The following is a 15,439-nucleotide window of genomic DNA, read 5'->3' on the forward strand; positions in this document are numbered from 1 at the left end:
ATGATTATGACATTTAAAGGAGTACAGTAAAGCTTCACCGATATGTCTTCAAAAAGACATAATTTCGATATCTATAGGGTTACGTACGATTTGAGTGATGTTCATTTACTTTTCCTTGTTATGAACATGTGAACTATGACACATCATGAAACAGCCACTTAAGTGAGGTGCTACTGTACCTTGCTGTTATTGAATAGCGCGGAACAGTCTCGCAAATTGTACGAAATTAGACATCAAGTTCACTTTCATAGATGGCCTGCTCCCCAGGTCATGAGGGTCATGCTCCGCTCTTCTTGGCACTTCCACTTTCATAGATGACGCAGTGTGGTAAACTATGACCACAACTGAAGGAGCTTAAATGAGAACAGTGACTGCAGTGTAGCTTCTTTCAAGGAAAGGGGGCCCTTTCAGTATTGCAGCTACACAATACTAACTAATGTGCCTGAAATACTACATAAGGCTATTGTGCACACTGTGAAATGTGTTTAGGAGGAAGCTGTTACTCCTAGCTTCTTAATTTTTTTCAAGTGGTACATCAGAAATGCTGCTGTTAGGCAACTGTGGAATCAATTTGTTACCTTCATTGCAGTTAAAATATAGTTGAATTGTAGTGGCTATCAGGAACAGAAATTTTGAAAAGGTATTATAGAAAGCACTTTTTTTTTTTTCAAATTCATGCATTAGTTTCACAACTTAATGTCTGCCCAAAAAAATTGGACATTTGAATTCTATAAATGTTAAAGCAACATGTACAAATTGCTTGAATACCAAATACTGTGCTGCTTTTGACTGAAGAAAAAGGAACATGCAGAAAAAAGGTTGCAAAGAAAAAGGTTTATTTCTTTCGCTATGCATAATACTATTTGGAAGTCTCCTCTATTTGATTAGACAGCTTTTAAATTCACAAAAAAAAGTGAGAAGCCAACACAGCTCCCAGTTGGCTTTCAATGGACACTTGAAGTGGACTCTGAGCCGTACGAATGGTGTTCAAACTTCAGTGCTGTTTCTAGTCCACTCCTATCTCATTTATTACACTATTTTTTACTATAAGTGTTGGCCTTTTTCCAGCACAAACTCCCAGTGGCCTTACCTGCAATCAAATACTTCAAATCAAATACTTTGGTATGAAAAAGAAGTGTTTTATTCACATTCAAAACTTCAACTAGTTCCACACTCTGAACAAGTATTACCGTAAAACATCATTATTTACTGCCACATAGTATTCAGAATAAAAAGTTTCTTGCACAGTGATGTAATTACATTAATAAACTCTGGGTACTACCATTTTCTTACGATTTTTGTATCGGCCAATAAAGTCACGTCTTTCTCAGGTCAAAAATGAGTTTTTCCTTGGTTCCTGTTGAGTCAAAATATTAGCCAATTGAGCAACATGCATATTACTGGCATCAAAAGTTTACAAGGAGTGTGATCTGCGAAAAAGCTGAATGCTTCTGCAGGCTGGGTGTACAGCCTGGAATTCAAGGCTCATATTCACAAAATTTCTCTTATGCAAGTGCTGTTGGCAACTGGCTATCACCATGACAACTCTGTCATTATCACGGCAATTACCACTGTGAATGGCGGGTGTTCTAATGTCAGTCAATGAGGAAACGCTCTTGCACAATAGAAGCTATACAAATACAGACTCAGATTTGCAGTCGCTAGTATACTATGCACAACCAACAAATGTACATATTTTTCTGCCTGCCAGTGTAAACGCTGCGAATTCAGCTTTTTCGAGGAACTTATGCCTTGAAACTTTTGACAACAGTATGCAAAAACAATCACCAGCTATACAAACCACTGAAAATATTGTAAATTAGTCCTCCAAGTTCAACATTCAGTTGCTGTAAAGAGGACTTTTATGCAGAGAAAGCAAAAAATAAAGAAAATTATCTGGGAATTTTCAGCCAAGTCGTATAAAGCTCAATGCACTTTCAGTGAACATTATAGTTCCTTTAGAGCTGCAATGTCACTGGAAAAAACCGCTCCAGCAACGTCAAGATAGTATTAATACAAAGGAATAAAAAGAAGCGACATGGCACTGAGCTGAAGCACTTGTCATGTAGTAGCCTGTTTTCAATCATGTTTCTTGACTCTGAAATCAACAAAATACTCCAGACAAGCTTAGGCATCAAGCAAATCTGAAGTTCATAGTGAGCATAGTTGACTGAAAATCAACCAGAACGGTACAAGGCATCAAAAATATAACAAAGGACCAGCATAAAAAAAGATATCACAATAAAAGTATGAAACAGCAATAATACACCAACAAAGAAAATTGCTTCCAGTTCAGAGTATTGTAAACAATGTACTGTTGTCATTCAGGATGGCACGGACAATGTAACGCTATGCGAGTAGTGCGACCAGACAGGAAAAATCCATCAGCTGTCAGCAACGTGTAAGTATGGCACCTTAAAAGTAAGAGTGCGAGCACACAGGGAATAGAGACACCAAAATTTGAACTTTTGTTTGCATTAAGAGTCATCACTATAGGCCATTTGCCTGCTCCTGAAATCACGCAGCATGCGATGCCTGCAATTGAAAGGATGTTTCATATATGCCGTTATGGTCCTAAGTGGTGCTGCCTAACACTCCAAGGACTACTGCGTATGCACAAGCGCCCATGAAAGTGAATGGGTACACAGCTGTAGTTCAATCGGTGAGCACCACATGCATCGTGGGGAGGTTGTGGGTTATGCTCCCGCTGGCAGCAAATTGTCTTCCACTTTCATTTTCCTTTATTAAGAATATTGTTACGATACAACTGATGCTTAAAGGGTCCCTCACCTAGGCCCAACTGCAAAATTTTAGTTCAACACTGGAAGTTATAAAACGCTCTCTGAGGAGCGTTTTACCGAAATACTTTTTCAAATAAGATCATCATTGGAGGAGATAGGATAAATTAACTGTCCTGTTACCATGCCACCAGGAGGCGAGTGTCGCTGCCAATGGAGACACTGTCTTGCTCTGCCTCAACTAGCATCTGCAAGCGGTGTTCCTTGCCTGCCTGCTCCCATACCCGAGCCAAGGGACCGTGTCATGTTCGCCAAGTAAAGCCCCACCTCCTCTTTTTTTTCACTTCCTTTCTTTGTTGAGCGACACATTCACAATGACAGCATTGCACCTTCTGCAATGGATGATTATCCGTAGTCACATGTCATGGCGAGTGACGTAGATAGCAGAACATTTTACGTCGTGGCGCGCGTGTGTGTGACCTTGACTCTCCAGCTGGGAGCGGGGCTTTCTCGAGCGGGACGGCCCGCATCATTTGGTTTGAGGTTTCAGCTGTTTTCTGCAGCGCGCAGTGCTGTAATACTTCGCAGACACAATCGTCAGCACATGAAGTAAAACACTGCACTTGTCTGTTGAAAATGGCAAAGCCTGGTGACGGGCCCTTTAGGAGACTGGCCACCACAAGGAAAACAAAGAGGTGCCTCTGGGCTCTTGGTACAAGCTGGTTTCCATCTTGCTCTCTGGCGCCTGCTCTTGCAAATATATATTAAATAGCCTCTTTTGTATGTGTTTCTCCACATGTAACAATATGAAGCTTACCATAAATTTAACCCTCATTTATAATAATTTCTACACTTATATTTAAAAATCTGTTAATTATCGTTATGCAGATAATCACCTCTATGCTTTCCTTGGCTTCAGGTCTCTTGGCTTCATATGGCTGCTACTGAAAATTCGAGCTCCTCGATTCCCCAGTTTCTTCCTACTCATTAATCTAGGAGCACAAGGTGAAATTCCTGAATGCACTCGTGAAATTTTTGATGAAGGTAGCATTTTTTTTTACTTGATTATCTTGATTTCATCCTGTGCTGGTACACTACAAGGCATCTGCACAAAAGCACTGGATTACCATGGCATCGATTGCATGGTCTCAAAAAAAAAAAATCAATATCTTGCCATATGGTGCTCTGTGCTCTACAGTGATGAACACATCTGTGAAATGCTGTGAAATGTACGCATGTGCTAAGATTGATATCGAGCTTCAGAAAGTACTTTCTGAACAACTTTTGTGGACCCTGTAAGCTCATTTCTGGCCTGTAGGCAGTCTCTAACTCGGGTGTCAGTGACCATACGATGCTAATGAATGCCTTATTTTGCATCAATATACGTATTTGTCAGAAGCGTAAGGCAAGGTTTGTCTAGCTAGGCTGGAGCATCGCACTGCTATTGTTTTGATGTCTCAGCCCAAAACCTTTGAAACTAAGCAACCATATTAAGAGGGAAACTGAAAAATTTGTTACTGAAATTAATTAGTGCCTTAGGTGGGCTGTAAGATGTGCCCAACGTTAGTGATAAGCATTACTGTAAGCTAGCAAATGACAAAAATGTTGGTGTCTCCATTCCTTCATGAATTCCAACATTTCCGTGTGATGACACTGTGAGCTCGCTGTGTCCATTTGGTATGTCTGCAAGTACTGCACAAGCATTGTGTGCTGGACACATTCGGGCTTCATATTCCAAACAGTGTTTCTCAGAAGCAGAAGGCAACTCTTCTTTGAAGCACTGCAGAATCTAGGGCATGCTGAAACATTCATTCACTCATTAACGTAGACCTTGTGGCAATTTTTAATTTAAACAGGAAGCTGTTGCTCATCGAAGACCTCGTGAATAGCCCTGTCAATGTCCGAAGAGTGCTATGTCTACCAGTTTATCTAGAATGGGCAGCAGATACTGACATTTCACAATTCTTCGCTCCTACATTGATATGTTGCAGTAACAAACACTACATACAAGAACCCCTACAAAGCTTGCAAAACATATGTACTTGCAGAATTCTCTGACGAAAAGCACCCTGTAGAAGATCGGTCATTACACAGACGTCGTGGGTGCAGATGGGCAAGGGGGCGACAGGGTGTTTAATATTGCTCACTGTGCCTTAGTCTTTTTTTTACTATATTACATCAGCTTTGAAGAAACAATTTTTTCAACTAGGTATGTGCACTTTGTACCAATATGAAATGGAACACTTAATTTGCGTTCAAACATCGATTCCTGCAAACGTGTTAAGCCGGAATGTTACTCACTACTATTTGCTACATTGTTCTCATGTCATAGAATTATCCTTGTAAGGTTACTGGCTTTGAATGCAAATCTAGTGTTCCCTTTCATATGGGCTCACCGTGTACTGGTTCACACATTGTTGGGGATAACACTTCACGGGCATTCAGTCTGATATATCTTCTGCGTTTTAAATTTATAGTGAGAAATTTGGCATGCACGATGTATTAAGTGGATGCCTATTTATAAAACGTTACGTCTTCCGGCATCCATGCCTAATTCAAGCTGTTAAGGAGCATTTAAATAGTAATGAGCTGTCCGTAGGGTGGACCAACCGAGGTTGGCGACTCCTGGGAAGCCCATTAGTATTGAATTTAATGTAACATTAATATCCAACAACCATTGGATGTAACATGAGCATCCAATGTAATGAGGAAATGTGGGTGCTAACACAGACATCTGCAAGTAAAAGATAAACCTACAGGTCTTCATTCCAAATCAGAGCTGCTATTAGTACTTGAATATTAATGAGGCATTTTCCCTAAGTGTTGATGACCCTGTACATGAGAAAGGGCAAAGTGCCCCTTGCATTGAGAGGCAAAGTTCAAGTGAGGGGCAAAGTTCAATTGAGGGGCAAAGTGCAATTGAGGGGCAAAGTGCAATCGAGGGGCAAAGTGCATTGAGGGGCAAAGTGTATCGACGATGGGGGATGGCACAAACTTGCCTCACGGCATCTCATCTCCCACAGAACACAGAGATGGCCGGGAAATATAGTTAATAGCACTACACTGCTGTATAACTTATTCACTGTCAGATAGCAGGGTATCTTACTACTTCAGTTCCAATCAAACAGTCCAGATGGCGCCTTTGTATGAGCCACAGTCTAGACTGCTTGGAGGTTTAATGGCTTTATAGCTATTCAAAGGTTTGTATTCATTGCTTGTAGCCGTATTTGCAGCTTTGAGCTTTTTGGAGACCATGTTCTCGGAGGAAGGTTGCTGCTCTGAGGTTTGGGCCTTTCTTGTTGATAACCCCGCGAGCGGTAAGAGTTTCTTAGCCCACTCATGCACGCTTAGAAAATGAAGTGGTTATTGCATAAAAGTATATTACTTAAGAATCGCAAGATCCAAGATGGCATGCTTATAGAAACTCACAGGTGTCTATTGGGTAAGGATGCTTATGGCAATTCACTCTTAAGATCCTATGAGGCAAATTTTGCACTCAGAATGGCCTGTATGTACAACCTGAGAGCATAATCACTAACCTACACACGCAACTGGTGAGCCATAAGGCAATTTGCTAGTAAAAGACGATTCACCAGACATAAAAGCAAACGTTAGCTAGCAAACACTCGTGTGCACTAAGTTTAGAGCACCCTTAGAAAAGTTAGCGCAGCAATGCTGCAAGTACTTTCAAATGAAGCGCTGCCTAAACAGTTCATAAGTGCTTCGATTTTCAGCCACTTTAATTTGCAAGCCGATAAGGCATTATCAATAGCTCTAATGAGGTGAGTTTGTAAGTCAACTGTGGTGCCTGCATATTAAAGAGTCAAAATTTAAGCTTCAGCTGCCACTTCGCAGGCTGCAGATAGATTTATGAATAAAATGTGAGCCATAATAGTCGGAGAACTTTAAAAAGCAAAGGTTGTATTCAAGGGGTGCCAAAATCAAATGTTAGGCCATGCCTCAAATGTAGATTGGCATGCTTCTAAAAAAAGAAAAATGGTCGCACTGCCCGAAAGTGGAGTTTTGGTATGCCAAAACACTACAGGTGAAAGGCCGTGTGGTAACATTAGCTCTGAATTCCCAAATCAGCTCCCTTTCATTTCACAAATTCTAGGCAACTGGTCAAGGCTAATTAAGTGCGATTCTTCGAAGAATTATGCTGCACTTAAAAATAAAATGACCTTTTTTTTTCGTAGCTGCCTGAATCTCCAAAAAGATAAATGAAATCTGATATTTTACACATTTACGTTATCACTGTTTTGGTTTATGTGCAAAAAAATAAAAATAATAAAATAGCTTTGACATTCATTTGTAGTTTTTCCTAAATAAGAAATCTTTTTCCACAAGACATCGAAAGACTACCAAGACAGCGCTGGGCCTGTTTGGCCTGATTTTGCACCAGTGCAAAATGAGCACATTTATTGGCCACTGACTGAAGTTGTTGAGCCGATTCGTTATAACTATGAGCAGAACAATTCACTAGCCCAGAAAACAGCTCCATGATATCATTTGATGTCTGCATATAGTTATGACAATTACTCAATGCAAAGGGACATGGCAACTTCAACAATGACACTCCTCAGCGGCCATTAGGGCTGTACAGCCATTATCAAAAGTATGCAAATCGCAGCTTCGACAAAGAAAAAACAAACAAAAAACCTGAATTCCTTGGCAGTTCAGACAAATCAAGGAGTTCTTTCTTCTTCTTTTTTTTTTTGCATAACTCCAGGTTCATATACTTTTGATAACAGGTGTACATGACAAGAGTATTACCATATACTCTTGGTTCCCCTCTATTTATGAATGTGGTGTCCTTTTTGAGGTAGAGTCAACTCATGTTATTTCAAAATCCCAGGAACCACACATTTTTGCTTGAATTACCAGAAGTTTCCTTCACGTTTGTCTAACATCTAAAAGAAAAAAAGTACCAGAAGTTTGAAATATTCAAGATTAAATAAAGTACGGTCCAAAACAATTACGACTTCTTACATAAAAAGACTTCTTATATACACGTGTGAAAGAAGATAAACAGACAACTGATACTTTGCAATAACATCTGGTACAGTGGCTCAGTAGCGTCCTCCTACATTGAGAGTGATGTCACCACTTGGATAACCCGGTGCAGCAGCCACATTCTGATAGGGGAAGAATGTGAAAGCACTTGCGTACTTTCCATTTAGGTGCACATTTAAAGACATTAGCCTAAGGTGGCCAAAATTAACTCGGAGCCACCCACTACGACGCATCCATCATTCAAATGGTGCTTTGATATGTCAAATCCAGTCAATCTATAAACTTTTTGAAAGTGGAGAGAACAGAGAGCTTCAATGAAAGCACACTCGTAACATCAGAGTCACGAGCTTGCCACCGGGCTAATGATGCCATCTTGTACCTGTGTTGCACCTGTGAACATACACAGCAGCCCGAGTAGTGGGTCACTTGTAACTACTCGTGGCTTAGAATGTTCTGTGGTCAGCTGCTTTTGGCTATGCTGCTTACTCGCACGCAGTGGCTTAGCGGCTGTGGTGTTGCCCTGCTAGGCACAAGGTCGCGAGATCAAATCCCAGCGGCTATGTGATGGGAAAGTGCCTATGTAACAAGCCACTACCTATTGCACCGGAAATGCCAGGTTCCTAGTTGCCGTGCATGAGGCCATTTCCCGACCTTCCGTTCGACAGCACATTGCCAATCGCATTGCGAGTACTTAAGAGATGCAATACAACCACACAGTTATGCTGATTTCACCTGCACCTTCCGAGCTTGTACTTGCGCATGACGTCGACGAGGAATTCGAACCTTTGCACCCTGTTGCGCAGTCTATGTTGCGGGTTTTGCACGTGTTCCACAAAGTACGACGACGGCTTGTGCGGCACGTGGACCAGCCACACGTGCGGAAGCACGAGAAAGACGTAGCCCGCCGCAAAGAGCTCAGTCACGTGAGTAATCTTGTTCATGCCGTAGCCCGTGAAACGCTCGTCGTACTGAGGAAGCTGGGCAGTGTTCTTGAGTACCAGGTACGGCTCGTACTTGTCGCTGAATGTTTGTACCACATACGGCTTGTCGGTGCGGTACCACTTCCAGTAGTCTGTGCTCTGGTGCGATTCGGGAGTGATGTCGTGTCGGAATGGCTGCACGAAGGGGTCCTGCCGGTGCAGTAACTGCATGAGCTCTTCCTTGGTTTGGGCGACACCGTCGGACTTCTGAGGTAGCTCCAGGTATTCAAAGGCCGGGACCACAAATGCCACCTTGTCTGTGTTGGCCACTGACCTGGAAGGCAAGCGAAATCGCCATGTAATGGTTAATTTTATAACAGACACTACCCGATTGCAAGTTTGCAAGCATATAATGAAATCGCATGCAACAAGAAAATACCTTCGTTATATACCTGATATTCATAATAAGCATTTATTTGTTATCTGCTGATATCGGTTAAGACGCCATCTTAGATTTACTTCATTATATCCAATAATTCGTTATATCCATGTTCACTATATCGAGGTTCATCTTACAATAAAAAAGCTTGAACAGCTAATATTTTGGGAGAACATTTAGATGAATTAAGTAGTAGCATTTCAGTTCATTGCTTTCAACAGTTTATCAGGGTCACATTGGCAAAAATGATTATATACTACGTGATTATTAGTAGGCTGTTGCTTTTTCTACCCCAGTTGTCTACATGAAGTAAAGGCACATTATTTATGTACTATTTATTTATTTCTTTTTCGTACTCTCAGAACCAGAAGCATAATAACATAAAGTGGTACAAAATATGCAATAAACAATAATGCAGTGAAAGGAAACAAACCAAAATGCAAGAGTTCCTGGTTATACAATGTCAGCTAAAGTCTCACGAAAATGAAACTAAAACGAAAGGTATAGCTAGTTGGTCTTGCACAATAGGTAAATCACAACGCATTACACAAGGGACGACTGCATAAACGAGACGCACGGAGCGCAATTCAGCGCCCTTGTGTGTTTCGTTTATGCGGTTATCCCTTGTCTAATGGGCTGTGATTTACCTATTCTAACGAAAAGGTGCGTTGTCCTAAATAAATAATCACAAATACTTATTTCAGGTGAAGAAAACGTGACAACAGATAATATATCCACAAGAAGGTGCTTCCAATCAATGCACAGTAAGGCAAGAAAGATTGGGAGAAATACTATGTGTGGCTCTGTCTGAACTTGTATGATGGTGGCCAAGACAATGCAATGTGGGATGATGATAAAACCGGTGAAGATAACTGCTGAACGTCCAATCTTAGAACAAAATGATAACAAATGGAGGCCATCCATTATTAGCTTTGATTGACGTAATAGTTGCGGTTTTATTATTAGTTGAGAAGATCAAATGAAAAGAATGATTTTGGACAAGATAGTATAAGGAAGTAATTAGGTTGTTATAGCTGGGATCCCACACAGATGTAGCAAATTCTAATTAAGTACATCTTAAAAAGTTTTGTACAGTGGACATCTTAGATAAGATGGCACATAGCAGAAAGAGCGAGAAAGATTACCTGGTAGAAAGGAGAAAGTGCTTGTGAAAGTCGGGTGATGGCTGGAAATCGGCATCAGCGGTGAGCAGGTATTCACAGTTTGTTTGTTTGATGGCGGCATTGCGCAGAGCATTGATTGGGTAATCTCCAGAGCCTGGCACACCGTACGCAAGCGACACATGACTGTCTGGGTGCAGTTTCAAGTTCTGTAGCTTCTTCTGGACGTAGAGCCTTTGCCAGTCGCCATCCACTTTTCCGCCCTGCCAAGGATACACACACACATGCGTTTATAAAAGCATTGGACACGCCTGAATGCATGAGCCATCCTCATACATTCAAAATAATGTTTTTGTTCTTTCTGGTTGTGGAGAACAGAAATGGAAGTAAAGCACAATGGCAAGATGTTACAGTGTGTGTTTGCTAACTGAAGGATCTTTGTAGTCTATGAAGTTCTTAGTTAATTATGTCCATTAAGTTCGGTGTTAGGGGTTTTAAGGTGTTTCGTGTTGTGGGCACAAATAAATTAATTGTAAAATTTTTTTCAGGATGACGTCTTCAGGCTCCAGACTGACATCTTTCTCTGAAGTCCAGGACACCTTGAAGACATGTCTGGTGACCCACAGAGTTTTGAGGAAAACCGGCGCATGCTTATTGTTTTCACGTAGAGTGCGAGGCTGCTCACCCTACTGCAATAACTGCCCTACTGCCGTGGATTGAGTGAGAAAAACAAGCATAGAACAATATAGTAAAGGTGTATTATCGCAGCAGAGCGACCAGCATCACAGTCTCCGTTAAAATGTATGTGGACAAGGATGACAGGCCGGCGGCACGTACTGTATCTACGGTTATGCTTCAGGCACATGCTCCACTGTTTGCATTTCAATAGACCTCTTCCTGTTTGCAAACGGTGTGACCTCACCATAAGTACCCCTCCCATCTGCAATGCCTCCGAAGTGGGCACTGGTTGTCAAAAAACGTTCACGCGACCTGTTCTCTGCATAAGAGCGCTGCTTGTATATCATCCTGCAGACTTCTATTTTTTGAAGTGACAGCATCTTCGAGCTGCGCATAGAAAGTATAATTATCCTCGTTTTACCGGCACAAGAACGTAGCGTTGTTGCCAAGTGCAAGGTTCTCTTAAGTCAGCATGTAGTGATTTCATAAGAATGTGCCTCTTCCATAGATCAAACCCCCCCCCCCACAGCCACAAAAATTTATTACTCTTCGAAAGTGAACATTTTATCACAAAAGATGCACATTTTCACGGTGCCCAAATGATACTTTGCTTATAAATGACTTGTCTTTGGACAAAAATTCGTATTGCATTGTCGTGAAGGCACTAATTTGCACTCTGTTTACATTTTAGCGGTAAACGATATACAAAATGAACTTCGCCTACAACTATCAGCCATACCCATCACGGCGGCTCAGTGGAGCCGTGCACAGATGCGGCGCCTAAATTCAGATGAAGGAGGAATGCAAAAACACCTGTTCCCATGCTTTAGGAGCACAATAAGAAACCCCAGGTGGTAAAAATTAATCCGGAGTCTTTCCTTACAGTGTCCCCGATAAGCCGCTGTGCAACTTAGTGATGTTAAATACCATAATTTAATTTTAATTATTAATCATCGTCATGCATGTACAAAGAAAAAATGTACATAAATACACGATACGTTGCGCGGTAACTTCGCTGTGCCTGATGCCTCTGAAGTGTCTGTAGCCTCCTTTTGCTGCTCTCAACTTTATTATAAGACACAACTTTTGCATGGTTATGTGCAACATCACAGCATAAAGTTCGTACCGTACCCCCCGTGATTGCTCAGTGGCTATGGTGTTGGGCTGCTGAGCACGAGGTCGCGGGATCGAATCCCGGCCACGGCGGCCGCATTTCAATGGGGGCGGAATGCAAAAACACCCGTGTACTTAGATTTAGGTGCACGTTAAAGAAACCCAAGTGGTCCAAATTTCCGGAGTCCCCCACTACGGCGTGTCTCATAATCAGATTGTGGTTTTGGCACATAAAACCACATAGTTTTTTTTATAAAGTTCGTGCCGTAAAGGTAAGCATAACAAAAAAAAATAATAAATAAAGTTCAGTTTCACTTAAGACCCATGACATCTTCGTTAAAATGCGATAACTTCAGTTGTTTGCCCTTTGTGCATTCCCCGTGGTACAATGTATACATGCAGCTTCAGCAGTGATCGAAACATGCTAGGAACTAATTTATAGTCATACCATTCAGTTAATAGATTATACTCAAACGAAGGTTTTCTTTTCATTTTTCTTTTTCTGCAAGCAGCGCAGATGGCCCCGAAATACATGTGCTCATGAATCATCGCGTCTCATTCATTCTCAGCTGTTCAAAAACTACAGGTGCTGGAGTTCTATCAGGACCTGATCACTAAGATAGGCCTTATTACACGCAACATGCATCCAGTCTCGCAAGCAAGATGTATTGCTAATACAGGGATTTAGAATAGCTGGACGCAAGCTTTGGGCCCCCTAGCGCTTGAAGGCCCCAATGCTTGCGTCCCCCTAATCTAAAACTAATACCGTAGTGCACACACACACTGTGGTCCGTTTCTCTACGCAAAGATGAGCCGTGGTGATCCATCGCAAATCGCCACGTGGTTCACGTTTGCAAGTAAAAAACGCCAGATTTTTCATCACGCAGTTTAACACACACTACGTATTGTGTGTTCAATACACACAATTCGACACACAAGAAAACAGGCGTCCATGTGGCACCCACCTACACTAAGCACTGCGTGACTGCACCACGCAGAATGCCGGCGGCGGCTGTGTTTTGCCAACCAGGGTGACTGCACGCACGCTGGTGACATCACAAAAGCGCGGTGTAACGTACCCCAGGAGAGGTCTATTGTCTATGATAGTACTAATCATCATTCTAATTTTGGCTAACCACCATGCAAACCACCATGCTTGCAGACACCAGCGCCACAGTTCCCTCACAAATGTTTTTTAGGAAACTTTGTAGAACAGCTTGTAAGGTAATGTTTTTGCTACATCATCACAACAACACTGCTACCAAAACATGCGAGTACTCGGGGCTGAGTGTACATATACATCAAGTATCGATAGCATTGATGGAGGGTCACTAAATTTGGGTGGAAGCTACGATGTGGGCTTATTATTATCAGGTTATCATTCATTTTTGTTTTTTTGTTTTTGTTTACATTAATATGAGTCATGTCATGGGAGAGCAAAGGCTCATTATAAAGCATTAAAATGAGAAAAAGCTTTATTTGTGCAGCCACAACCGTGTTTTAGGCCACGGAGGAAGGAAAGTATGATCCTTCACGCGCATATAGATGGCAGTGCACGATTTCCTTCCCGGTAGTATCATAGAATAAAGACTAGTAGTACTGTAAGGAACTCAATGAGCTAACCTGCCCACTCGCAAAGTGAAAACGAGTGAAGCTTTTGTGGCTTTTCGTCTTCACATATTCGCATCGGTTTACTTTTTTTTTGCAGGACGCTGTGCTCAAGGACTCTGAAAATGGCCGCTACCTTGACGGGAACGTAAATGACCAGGGAGACGGGCCCTTCCCACAGTTGCAGCGTATGTTCCAGGACGGGCAATCGGTCCATCGACAGCTGCGTCACTAGAGCCACGTCCTTGTTGAGGTGGCGCTTCTTGGAGGAGGACGAGCGGACCTTGCCCAGTATGAGCTCGAACTTGAGCTTCTGCCTGCGATGCGTGGGCGGCAGGCTGCGCGCAGACGTCGGACAGTCCTCCAAGAGATCGCGGGCCCTGCAGCCGTGGCTGGCAGCGGGCTCGACCAACGGCGTAAGCCGAACGTCCGTGAAGTGCACCACGCCGGCGTAACCGTAACAGCTTAGCATTACGGTGGCCGTTGCGATGGTGCGATCGGAGTGCGAGGCTGTGTACACCCCTTCGCGTTGCGTCAGCGTACTCGTGCTCGCGGGAAACGGCACGCGTAGGAACTCCTCGTTGCCGTCACTGAGCCTGACCAGAACCAGAGCGCCGAGAAAGGAATCGGCCGTTTGGGACTCGAGTTGCTCGGCAGCAACGCGCAAAGACAAGCTGAAGCTATGCAGTGTAAGGTTCCGTCGAAACGAGAGGTGCTGGTAAATGGCGCGAACTGTGCTTCGTTTGCAGGTGATGGAAAACGCCTTGGAGCACAGAGCCCACGGCTCGTTGAAGCACTGTACGTCTGTTAAAACGGTTGCTTGGTCCTGCCACCATCCGTGAACGTCGATCTGTCCCTTGCCGATCACGTCACGAGACAGCACGTTCGACTCCGAAGCTGAGGAATGATCGCCGCAGGGCCACCCGTGCGTCGTGCGGTTTGCGAGTCCGTCGACGTCGTAAAGGTCCGTGCGGAAACGTCCGAACCACTGAATAAAGATGTAGATGACGGCCGTGGACAGGGCAGAATAAACGGTCACGCCGTAGAAAGCAACACGGATGGCAAAACGTAGGTTTCTCATTCTGATGCATGCCAAAGCCGGGGCTGCTCGCACCACTTCAAGTCGGGTCACCGATCAGGCCGGCTAGATGAAGCGAAGCGTGTCTTACGTGACCTGCTGCTGGAGACCCGGTCATGCACAGCACAACGCAACTGTGGAACTGCACTGAGCCCAAAAAATCGGTTCATCGCGAGCGCACAATAACGGCCACAATTTTAATAAGACGCGTACTCCTTGAACAGACGACGCTTCAGCCATCATTGCGGATTGCGGGTTGAGACGGTTGCCAGCATGATTTTGGCATTGGTCGTCTTTGACCGTTAACGTGCCTGTATGTGCATAAAGTGCATAACGTTCTAAACACGAATCCGCCAGGTGTGCGCTTGTATGGTGACAGTTTGTATATATATAGTGATTTGCTTTTTTTTATTTGATCATGCTTGTTATTTCTTTATTTGATGGTAAAGTCAGTAACGTGACGGTGATGTTGTTTACGTACGCGCGTACGCGACGCGAAACGTGTTTAGTTTTCTACTTTCCGATTGGATATATTTTTATGACGTGTTCTTGAACGCAGCCCTTTCATTGGCTTCCGTCGTGAAAGCGCGCCATCGTGCGTTTGCAAATTTGCGGCCTTTCTTTTTATGCGTTTGCGCGCGCTTCCTTTTACCGCCTTCGCCACTCTCTCTTCCTCATTCTCGAGTCTCGCTTCCTCCTTTCTTCTAAAACGTTCATCGCCATCATCCGGT

At 43.1% G+C, this 15,439-nt stretch overlaps 1 protein-coding gene across 1 annotated transcript; it reads right to left on the bottom strand.

Annotated features, from left to right (window-relative positions):
• Positions 1-1,362: 1,362 nt before the first annotated feature.
• LOC119461179 (uncharacterized) lies at positions 1,363-15,263 on the bottom strand. The gene is made up of 3 exons (XM_037722398.2): positions 13,767-15,263; positions 10,256-10,494; positions 1,363-9,005 (listed from the first exon to the last, which is right to left on the bottom strand). Exons 1-3 carry the CDS (start codon positions 14,709-14,711, stop codon positions 8,480-8,482), a joined length of 1,710 nt encoding a protein of 569 aa, XP_037578326.1. The 5' UTR covers positions 14,712-15,263; the 3' UTR covers positions 1,363-8,479.
• Between the last annotated feature and the right edge of the window lie 176 nt (positions 15,264-15,439).

This window comes from Dermacentor silvarum, chromosome 8, assembly GCF_013339745.2.
Source record: "Dermacentor silvarum isolate Dsil-2018 chromosome 8, BIME_Dsil_1.4, whole genome shotgun sequence".
Taxonomy (NCBI): domain Eukaryota; kingdom Metazoa; phylum Arthropoda; class Arachnida; order Ixodida; family Ixodidae; genus Dermacentor; species Dermacentor silvarum.